Raw genomic sequence first — 12471 nt, forward strand, 5'->3', positions numbered from 1 at the left:
CAAATTAGTTGAATTTAATATTTTAATCAACATTTTTCGTTAGATAGACTTCTAGTCTATAACATTATCTACAAATAGGAATATCATAACAGAACAAAAATCTGGAATGTGAGATGATGTTCCTACATGTAAATGAGGCAACGATGGTGGTGAGTTCGTCAAAAAAAGTGTTCGAAGGAATTTGTGGTTCAAGATTAAAAAATATCAATTTTATATCTTATTAACCTCTTATATTAGGTCTTTGTTTCAAATACTACACGAAAATTAACCTAAACTCTTATAAAAAAAAAAATGTAATTTACGATATAAATATTTTGATAATATGCATTTTATATAAATATATATATTTTTAAAATATCTCTATTTGAAACGGTTAAACATTTATTTGGAAATCTAACTAAATTTAAAGTTTAGTTAATGAATTTTTAGAGATGTATTTGATAAAGCACTGTACGGGTCGATACGCACAGCACCTAGTATCCATCGTTTACGGTTAGGACTACTGGAATTTTAAAATAATTTTAATAACTTTATAAATATTTATCGATCAACATGATATATGAAGTAGAGAGATTGGAGTTGGAAGATGAATTTACTACTGGACTAGTAAGTGGTTTTGATACTATGTCAGTATTTTATATATACATTATATAAAGAGTATAAAGTCGAGCTCTCGGATCCATACTAAATTCACTCCTATTTAGATAACTAATTGAGATTCGTATAAAATGGAATGATGTAAATTTTAATAAATCTAATATATATACATCTTTCAAAGGTAGTTTAATTAACCAAACTTCGAAGGTTAGAAAAGACTATTACTTTTACACCCTCAATAATTAATATTAATAGGTCTTTGCGCGTGAATGTATGCTTCATTGTTCAAACTATTAATAATTTGTTAGATAAAATAGAGGTATTAAGAAACATAAACACAAACGAAAAGAATGTCATAATTTTACTTTGCATTAATTGGACTACATTCCCTCAAAATCTATTTTGCCAAATGTTTTTGTATGAATATAAATTGTGGTTAGCAATCTATACAACAGCTTGGATAAAATATTCATATAGCTGCAAAATCAATATCCAAATTGCACAAAATGACAACCCAACGTTACTAACATTCTAAAAAGAAAAATGGGAGGTTTAAATCCTCTTATACTTTATCATTTGTGCCAACAAAAATTTGTCCTATTTAACTTTTGGTTAAATTATAATAAATACATATCTCCTCGTAGACTTCGTTTCAATTGTAACTCCAAAATTTGAAAAGTTTCATTTTAATATTTGTAGTTTGAATTTTTTTTTTTTTTTTTTCAAATTTAAGAAGGAAAAAGTTTGTGCGTTGGGTTGAAAGAAGGAAAATAACAGGTATAATACACAAATGCACCATGTGTCTATATTTTTTTTCTATGTATATATTTGGATTTATTCACATGAGTAGAATGTTAACAAGATTACTTTATATCTATATTGAATAGATATATCGTAGAATCAGTATTCATGTCAAATTGTCAAAAATAATAACATATCGGATTTCATTGAGAAACTAATGATAGCTTCAAGATGAGAATAGATGATTATGGTCTTCCTCAACCAAAACTTTGAATGTCTTTAGTGGATCACTCTCTAGATGAGATTCAAGAAATACTGAGTGTTTATTGTTTTGGTATATCGAGAACCATAGCCCTAAGACCTCTTTATATACTAGTTCAATTAGGGTTTCCATTAAACTCTAATTAAGTAGGGAATGGACTTATAACCATTAAGTTCATGTTCAATAAGGAATCTAGGGCCTTAATTAATTAGATAACATAATATAGTCTAATCTAATAAAATAATCCAAGGAGATAAATTATTAATTTACATATATAGTTCATACTTTAATTAAACATATTATTATTTAAATATGTCTAACCTACCCTATACAATTTTCCAGTCAATGAATTTAAGGGCAAAAATTTAGTAGTTATTATTTTGAACTAAGTTTCTTATTTCAAAGTTTAAAATGAAACATTTTAAAAGTTTGGTTGAAGTATAATTAAAACTATCCCAATAATTTAGGGTTATTTTTTATAATTTAACTTTTAATTTTTATAAGCCATATTCGCTCTCTATTTATTATTGTTTTAACAATATATAGATAGAAAAAGTGAATTAACTAGTGGAAGGTAGGTCTTAAGACATTAAACATGAATATATAGCTTTAACATTAATTGACATATACTCATATTTGTTAGATAAAAATTTCAAATTCTCATACTCAACATCTATTACATTAAAAAAAAAAAAAATGTGTTTATATATTAATACTATTAACCAGTTGAATTATGTCTTTTTTTTTATATATAATATAATTAAAAATATGGGGAACGTTTGGAGGCAAGGAATTGATTATTATACTCCTAAGTTATTATAGTTGGGTTTTAATAGTTTACATTTGGGGTGTAAATTATTTTAGTTTGAGTTATAATTGTATGTGTTTGAGGGATAAATTATTTTAATTTGAGAAGAAAATAGTAAAGAAAATAGTAAACACTATTGCAAATAAAAAAAAAATTATGAATGTAAATAGTAAAATTGTAACAAATAGTACATATTGTAGCAAATGGGGTTTTGAAATAGTATTTACTATAGTTAATTGATGTTTTAAAATAGTATTTACTGTAGCAAGATATGGTTGTTATAATCTTATGATAATTTTTGCCCCAAACGCCCCCGTTTATTTAAAATTTGCAAGGAAGTTCCATTATGGTATTAAATTTTCATCGACATATAAATATTTTTATATTTACTGTAGTAATATATGGTTGTTATAATCTTATGATAATTTTTGTCCCAAACGCCCCCATATATTTAAAATTTGCAAGGAAGTTCCATTATGGTATTAAATTTTCATGACATATTGATATTTCTATATTCACTGTAGCAAGATATGATTGTTATAATCTTATGATAATTTTTGCCCCAAACGCCCCCGTATATTTAAAATTTGTAAGGAAGTTCCATTATGGTATTAAATTTTCATCGACATATTGATATTTCTATATTTTCATAGGTTCAACATCGATATAAGGGGTGAATCGACATTTTCATTATATGATAGAAGACTACAAAAGATTAAAAAAAAGTAACAGAATGTTGATACAAATATAATATAAATAACATACATGTTAATTTATTTAAAAATTATAAAATATTTATTATTATTATTATTATTGAATCTTTTATTTTAATGACTTTTCTAAAAGTATCCATGAAATTAATACTTTGATCGATATTTTCGTAAAATTAAGATCATATTTTAAACTTTATATTCCACGACATCAGGCATTCAAAGAGGAGATGTGTGCAGCCAGCCAACGCTTAATTTGCCATATTTGCAAAATTATTATTATTATTATTTGTTAGTTTAGTTATGAAACGGCTCCATCATGCATTCCTTTGCTCGGACAATTATTATCATTATTTTCTAAAAGATTAAATTTACTTTATTTATAGAAATAAAGGATTGGATAAAAAGTTGCATATATAGTGAATAATGGTGATAAATTGATAAAATATGAAATATGAAAATTTGTGGGTATAGTTTCTTTCCCTTATAACTCATTTATTTATATATAATACAACTAAGTTCAATTCTTTTCAAAAATTCAACACTCAAAAATTATTTATCTTGAATAAACTATACAATAATTATTGAATTATCATTGCAAAATTATTTAATACTATTTTACAAACCTATGAATTGTTTTAATTGCATTACTACACATTTTCTAATAATTATTTCATTATTTCTTGGTAAATTTTCAAGTTTTGTTTCGATCATTACTAAATCCTATTTAGAAAAAGGAAACAAAAATCAAATTTCATCTAGGCAATATTTATCATTGTTTACCATAAATGTTTAATTAATTTAAGTGTGCCATGCATTTGAATAGGTTTGTGTTATAGGTAGTATTTATATTCAAGGGCAAAATAGACATTGCAAGAAAGAGGTAGCGGAAGCAACTATAGACAAATAAGCGATTAGGCTGAAGCATTTTTGAGTTAGATGGATCAGGTCGGCTTTGACCTACCGAGGTCGAGCCCATCGAATCATACATGTCGGACATATTAGCTCTAACACACGTAGGTTTTAAGAGTTAAGATAATGCAACCTGTAGCAAAGAGGCCATCTTGGACGTCAATCAGGGCAAAGCCTACAATCTAGAATCTTCCAAATATATAGTAACCTAAAAGAAATAGGAAAGCAAGGAAGATTTTAGAAACCCCAAAGGAAAAAAACACGACAAGAGCTTAAAGAGAAAAAAGAGGGATAAAGTAGGTGAATTCTCCATCAAAATCTGAAATCTTCAATTCTCTTATAGGTATCGAAATACGTGTGGCCTACACCACACTGATATGTAGTTTCTTCTTTATTTTTTAAGCGGGCTTACTTTCTCAAAATACAAATTTATCCTCGAAGCTACTCTGAGGTCAGTCGAATCTATCTAACCAAGTTTTCGCATCAACATTTTAAAAGGATGTTGATAAACTTTATGAGAAAAGTGACATTTGGTATTTTTTTTTTTTTTTTTTAGTTTACTTCGACTATTTTGTATATAATCAAACTTAGTATTGTGCAAAAGTTCTTTTTGATTGAAATGAGTGGTTTTCAAGTACCTACATTTTCTTAGACTAGGTGGACTTAATGAAAAATTGAATCAAAGATAAATATTATCCACTTATTTAAGTCAATATGGCTTCGTTGTATAGTTATTTCGTTTTTTATTTTTGGTTTTTGAAATTAAGTCTATTTCTTCCAATTTCTTACAATGATTTGCATCTTTTTTAAGTACAACTAATTGAAATCTTAGCCAAATTCAAAAAACAAGAGCAAGCTTTTAAAAGCTACTTTTTTAGTTTTTTAATTTTGACTTTGTTTTTTAAACCATTGGTAAAAAGTAAATAATAAATAAAGAAATTTGGAGGTGAAAGTAGTGTTTATAGACTTAATTTTTAAAAACGAAAATAAAAATAGAAAAAAACTAAATGATTACCGAATGAACCTTAAATTGAAATCATTTGAAAGAAAAAAAAAAAGAAGAAAAAGGAAAAATAAACTATTGAAATTAGAAATTTCAAATATGATACTCATGTCTCTCATTTTGTCAAAAATAAGAGAGTAAAAAATTTCAACTTAATCAGACTTTTGATGATGTATTAACTAAAATTTCAAACTAATAACTACATCAAACAAAATTCTGAAGTTAAATATATTATTATGGAACGATTATAAACTAAAAAACATAATCAACATAAAACAAAAATAGAAGGGACGTGACTAAGAAAATAACAAAACTTGGACCAAATGTAGCACCCTAAGATCAAATACTGGCATAAGAAAGTGGGTTGGCTTGGATCAAGCGCTAACCTTGGCCTTGACAAGGTCAAGGTTAACAAAAATGTCTAACGGGCATGTATCATCCCAAAAAACATTGTTTTGAGATCGAAATGGACAAGGCTAAACCTAACAGAATGGACAATGAGACATTCTATTTGTATGTCTCAATACGAGGAGATAAAGGATTATTCTTGTGTAGCTCCAAAACTCAATGGGAAGATAATCATATGTAAATCATCTATACCTATAAATACATCATGAGTATAGCTCAAGGGAAAGGAAGTCCATCTTCTACCCATAAATTATTAATTTGTTGTACTGATCAACTTTTTAACTTAAGCATTGGAACGTGTGTGACTAATATCACACTGATGCATGGATGATTTTATTATGAAGATATTCTTCACTCTATTAAATAAATTTACTGTCAATGTGGTCAAACTGTCTGGCATTATATTCATAATTCTCCACTAATTCGTGACTGTTTTTATTTAACTCCATTTAAAATCAACCTAGAATGACCATAAATAACATTTATTCTTCTATCGAATTCTGACCAAAGTTGAAAGAAAATTAATACAGTGGAAATAATAAATAAAGAAAGAAAAAAAATGTAAATATGTAAATTGTAAAACAACTCAGATTAATTAAATAAGCTAATCGGTCGATTCAAACAATTTTCTCTAATATTTGTTAATGCCTACATTTAAATAAGTCCTAAGATGTGTGAAATTTATGTAAAAATTATTTAAAAGATAAAAATTTCACAATAAAGAAGTATATGAACAGATTCAAGAAACAAATTTTAAATGTACGAATAGAATATCTTTCCATCTCAAATAGTGGAAGAAAATTAATAAGATGTTTGGGAAATTTTTTTGATATATGTTATGGACAAATTTTAACCTGCTTACTGGGATCCATGAAGTAAGTTAAAGAGAGCGTTTTAGTAGGATCCATGAGGAGTTTAAGAAAGGTTAAATAAGGCTAGATATGATGAATCTAGGAGAATCTAAAGAAGTCTAAGATAGTTCAGAAGACCCCATGAAATAAGCTTAGTGAAACTTAGAGGAGTCTAAGAGAGTCTAAAGAGGCTCAGGCATGAAGATGAAGATGAGGCTCAGGCATGAAGAGCCTAAGTCTAAGCTTCGAGAGAGCCTAATGGAGCTCATAGGACCCATAAGAGATCTTGATTGAAGTCATGGTTGTCCATATTCATTAAGGTCAAGCCATAAATGAGACATTGAGAATTTAAATGGTGCACTCGTTGTAGTAATAATAGTGTAACTACCCATCAAATTGAAGGGATTGAATCCCAATGCGGGAAGTCATTTGTTATTTTGCCCCAATTTTGTTACAAAAAAATTATAGGATAGAAACATAAATTAATAATTAGGTTGAACATGCTTTATATAGTAATTAATTAGGGAAGATGAATTATAACCTTTGTAGAACCAATTCTTAAAGACTTTTTCCCGATCTTCTAGAACACTGCATGATCAAACCACAAGCAAGACACGACCACCAATCTCCTTTGCTATTCTCTTTGGAACAAGAAAGCTTTTAGGAGGTTTAATATTCTTGGAGAAGGTACAGACCAAACCATCGATTTTTTATTTTTATTTTATTTTATTTCATTTTTTTATATGTGAGAGTTAGAGATAACTATTCTATATTTTGTAATCTTCTAGGGTTCAGGTGAGGGGAGTTAAATCTTCTCACCCCACTAACCTCTGCCATGCAATGTAGGGGAGTTGAGTGATTAATTTGTTTAATTTCAAATTTAAATTAAATCTAATTTAATTTAAATAAATAAGATGCTTCTCTCTCATAACATATAATTTAATATGAATCTCGTTCACATTAAATTTGCTATATAGGTTTAATATGAACCAATTTATATTATTTAATATTTGAAACTCAAATATTCTTATCTTATATTATATAAATTTAAATTTGAATATGTTATAAATAAAGTATATATTATAATGTATCTATATATAATCTATTAAATCGTATCATATATAATAAATTTCCTTAAACAATAATTTAAACATTTCAAATTTACAACACCTAAATTTGTGTTTAATCCCGTTATAAGTCAGCAAAGGGACTTTACGGACTTACAGTTATAAATTGTAGAATATTTATATGTCCATTAATTTTTAACCATTTCCTGTAAGTCAATCATTCACATATTGTTCGTAATTACGATTGGGTAAAATTACTGTTTTACCCTTGTTGTTATTTTTTACTCCTTAAGTACCACTGATCCTCTAATGAACAATCTGTTATGGTCCATTCATAAACAAAATATCTCCCGGGCCAATGGGAGGGTGAGGCCTCATTGTTTAAGTCTTGAAATCAGAACTTAATGGAACAACCTATCTACTTACCCTAAAGAAGAGAATGGGTGAATTTCTTCTTGTGACGCTACGCTCCCAACTCCCCACTCAGGATTCAGATTGAATTCCATGATAATCATTTGAAATATTAATCTCTTTAGCTAACGGCATTATAACGAGAGACTATATATCTTGTGGTCTGGTCTTATACAATCTCATTGTATAAGATACCTCCACTTACATGTCTCCACATGAACGATTTGAATCGACATGTTTGTAACAATTACAAAGTGAGTCGTATCTATAGTATTTCCAAGATGATGCATTGAACCTTATCCATATACTATAGAACTTTTAGGTTATTGCTTAATCATAATTCACTTGTATATCAATCACATACGGTTCAAGTTACGTGAAAATAACCTTGTATTTTAGTTTATTGGATTTGAGTTATGCGATTAAATAAATAATAATTATTTATGAAAGATAAATAACATTTTATTTATATAGAAAATTTGTTTACAAATTTATAGACAACAGGTTAGGACATAAATCCCAACACAAGCCAATTCGTCAATTCCAAGTATTTAAGAGAGACATTATGAGCCTGAGTGACCATTAAGCTTTATTATTCTATATAATCTACCAAAATCATTGGTTGAAAGTAGTCCAAAATATCCTACTATTTTCTATTGTCAAATTACTTAAAAACTCAAGATAGATTTAAACGTGGAGTGTATGTAACTTGACACCATTTTTTTTTTTTTTGACATTAACAATATAAACCTAGGGTAGGAATCCTCTGCTTTAGGATATCATTTGCTCGAATAGTTTATTATGTTTACAAATTATGAAATATGGGTACTAAAGTGCAATAATTAGCGTATAATCTTTTTCTTTATATATACATATATATAGTTTTCAAATTTCTTGATAGTAATTATTTATAAGGAGGAAAAGGAGAAGAAAAGGAAAGAAAGGAAAAGAAAAGAAAAGGTAAAATGGAAAATAGAAAATGGAAAATGGAAAATGCAGGCAAATGGCGTCGTCCGAAATATCTTCTCCTGCACGCAAATCTTCGCGCAGGCTTTAACTGAGTTTATCGCTCTATCACGTCCTTATCACTCCGGGGGCAAAAACGTCATTCTACTCTTAACGGAAAACGTTATCTCCTCCGTCCCTCCGCTAACTATGCCGTTCATTATTCTTTCCTAGAATACCATCTTGTCCCCATTGAATTTCAGTATTTTTCAATTACGTTTTAGTCGCCGTATTCTCAAATAAATCTTAAATTTAGAGAATCAAATTTGATTAAATAATAATTTCCACGTAAAGAAATATAATATATAAATATGTTTTTAAAATTTTTAGTGAAAATATTAAAAGATAACATTTTTTTAAAGAAAAATCAATAATAAATTAGATGGGAGATTAGGTTAGAATTTATTCTAAGTACATGCACTAAAATGTACAGGGGCTACAATTAACTTCAAACTCGGATGATATATTAATTTTTTTTTTATTTAATCTCCTCTTTATTTCAAAATTCCACGTTTATTTTCAATTTGTTTATACATTTTTATTCTTGATATGAAGAAATATATTATTCTTATTTTTAATATATACTATGTTATTTTGTTTTTAACGTAATTTTTTGTCATTATTTTCCATTAAAAATACTCAATATTATTTTTTGGATGAAGATGGACATCCTCTCAAGTATAAATAAAGTAAGTGCTGGAGTTGCAAATAAAGCTCCATATTTGGTTAAATAAAGAGAAAATAAAGGGCAAAAATAATTGTTGATATTATATTCCTTAGTGTGAAATATTTTGAATGAAATAAAATACAAAATCATAAGAATTTATATCAAAAGTGGAAAAAATATTATATTATTATGTAGGTATTTGAGATTCAACATCTTCATTCCTAACATAACTTTGTTGGGTGATTTAACAGTCAATTCTAGATTTTGTAAAATTAATTAATTTGATTCGTATCATGTTTTTTTTAATAAATGATTTAACAAAATTTGTCATTTTGAATATAACTTAATTAATAAAAATATATTTAACTGATCAAGAGCTTTTAAATATTCAAAATTAAAATTTATACCATATAAAAGCTATAACAAGACACCCGAAACTTGAAGGACAAAAAAAGAAAAAATGTTATTTGGATTAGTTTCCTTGTTAATTTATTTATCTCATATCAGACGGAAATCTTGTCGTTGAACCACTTAATTTTAAAATTTAAATAATATAATACGATGAAACTCTTTAACGAAACAAACCCACTAAAAATCTTACTTAATCAATAAGTAATTATGATTACTATTAATTATTGTATAAAGTACATGGATGAGTTTAAGAATGTATTTAGGACAATAACATTCTCTTACTATAGCCCAATTTTAAAATCTCAATTTACAACAACATTTATTATTTGCTACAGATTTTACTGTTTGACATTCTTCATTCTTTTTTATTATTTATTATAATATTTACTATTTATTTATCAAACTAAAATAGTTTATACCTAAACATATGCTATTATAACCCAAACTAAAATAATTTATACTCCAAATATAAATTATTATAATTCAACTACAATAATCTAGGATTATAATAACTAACTTATCGTCCAAAAAGTTGAATAGGTATTTAAAGTATCACTAAATAATAGATATTATTATATTTACCTACTAATGTAGAAGTCACAATTTAAGATCCGGATTTCTTTCCACTACAAATGAAACAAGCGAGGCCCATTGACTCACTAACTCACGTCGTGTAGGGTTCTATGCGATTTTGTTGGGGACACCCACTCCCTTCTCAATGCACCGCCACCGTCCCCCTTCTATTAGAAAAACTATTTTTTTAAAATGTAATATTCTAATCGCGATCTAAAGTGAACTCAAGTCATTTACCGATTTTTAATAAAAATTGACATAATTGTAATGAAGTTTGATTGATGCATCAATCAGATTATGTTGCAATCGTATGTTTAATTAAATTGCTTTTTCATCACGTTTATTTACAATTATGAATTTGTTAATTAATTAAATTTATTGATCGTTTTAAGGTTAAACCGTAATAGTAATAAAAATAGTAAATGTAATAATAATTGTGATAGATACATAATTTTTATATTGTAATAATAACAATAGCGATAATTAATATTAATGATAATGATATCGATTAGTAGATTTTACGTAATTTTGAAATGTAATTAGATTGATCAACACCACTTCAATTAGATTGCCCTAATTATGCAGTTATAGAAGAAATTTTGTTAACCCTATTCTTACAAAATTAAGATTAGAAAAAAAAAGCTACATTTTAAAATACAAGACTTAATACACCTATTAGAGAATAAAAAAAACATTAATTAGTTGAATATTTTATTAAAAAAAGAAAAGAACGGAAAAAAGAGAGAACCGTAAAAAAGGGCCGTAGTCACATGGTGGAGCGAGTGGCGTCCATTTGCGAGGGTGGGCCCCACAAACTATTTCTAAATGGACCATAACTTGCCCGGCCACCAAGGAAACCGTCTCCCCACTAACGCCTGCGCGTATCTACCACGCTCCGTACAAACGCGCGTCACCTCTCATTCTCTCTTCCTTCTCCCTTCTCTTTCTCTTTTATAAACTTTTCCAGTTCCTCTGCTTTTTAAAACGTATTCCGAGGCTTCCCCTTCCGACCCTTCGTCTTCCTCTTCTTCTTCTTCCTCTGTATTTTTTCTATTATTCTTTCTGGTCTTTTTCTCCTCTCTTCATAATACATACGGTCGCAATCCTTCTCCTTCTCTCTCTCTTTCATTCACACCCAGTTCCACTTTCCTTTTTTAAGGGCTCCCACCACTCTGTGCCCTTAAACCCCTTTAACCCTATTTTCCTCTTGTTTTAATCTTCTTTTTCTTCTGATTTGACTGGGGCCTTTTTCGTTGGGCGCCACTGCACTTCCTTTAAACCCTACTCATACTCACTCTTCTTCCTTCTTTTATTATTAGACCTTAACCAAGCCGCAAAACACAATCCCAAATACTCTCTCCTCTCTCATTCCTCTTTCTCTCTCTGTTTTCCTTTTAGTGAAGTCGGGATAACAAGTCGTTGTTGTTTGCTTTACTTCTTCTGGGGGTGTTTTTCTTTTTTCCAGCTTTCTGTAATAATGGCTGAGAGTTTGGACGATGGTGAGTTCTGGCTTCCTCCTAAGTTTCTTAACGACGACGACTTGTTCCTTGAGGAAAAGTGTGGGGGTAATGATGTTAAGAATGGGAGACATGGTGTTGGGTTGTACCCGTTTGGGCCTTTTGGGTATGCTTCTGATCTTGGTTCGCCGGTTGAATCTCTGGTTGGTTCCAGCGAAACAGAGAGTGATGAGGAGGAATATATAGCTGGATTGACGCATCAAATGACGCGTTCCACTCTGGAAGATGGTTTTGGACTTGACAACTCTCATGTATGAGTCGGATGTTATATTTGGTTTCTTCTTTTATTCCTCATTTTTGTTCTCTTTCTGATTTGAACTCTTTTTTTCTACAGGTTTGGGGATCTTCTGGCTCACCGCAGTCAACGCTGTGCGCTATGGGAAGTGGGTGCGGCTGCAAACAGGGCTCTAGCAGGGGAAGCCCCAATGGCCATTACCAAGCTTCTCATCCGCAACTCACTTTGGATCTACTTTTTGCCGCTGCCGGTGAAGTCTCGAAGATGCGGATGAATGAAGAAGCATATGGTTT

At 28.8% G+C, this 12471-nt stretch overlaps 1 protein-coding gene across 1 annotated transcript; it reads left to right on the top strand.

Annotated features, from left to right (window-relative positions):
• Nucleotides 1-11420: 11420 nt before the first annotated feature.
• Nucleotides 11421-12466, top strand: LOC150030103 (uncharacterized; the record flags this gene model as incomplete). The annotated part of the gene is made up of 2 exons (XM_090310062.1): nucleotides 11421-12194; nucleotides 12278-12466. Coding segments are annotated over exons 1-2 (480 nt in total), but the record flags the coding sequence as incomplete, so codon positions are not given.
• Nucleotides 12467-12471: the final 5 nt, after the last annotated feature.

The sequence above is a fragment of the Benincasa hispida genome, unplaced genomic scaffold, assembly GCF_027475165.1.
Source record: "Benincasa hispida cultivar pf3 unplaced genomic scaffold, pf3_genome.v1.1 HicScf568, whole genome shotgun sequence".
NCBI classification, from domain to species: Eukaryota; Viridiplantae; Streptophyta; class Magnoliopsida; order Cucurbitales; family Cucurbitaceae; genus Benincasa; species Benincasa hispida.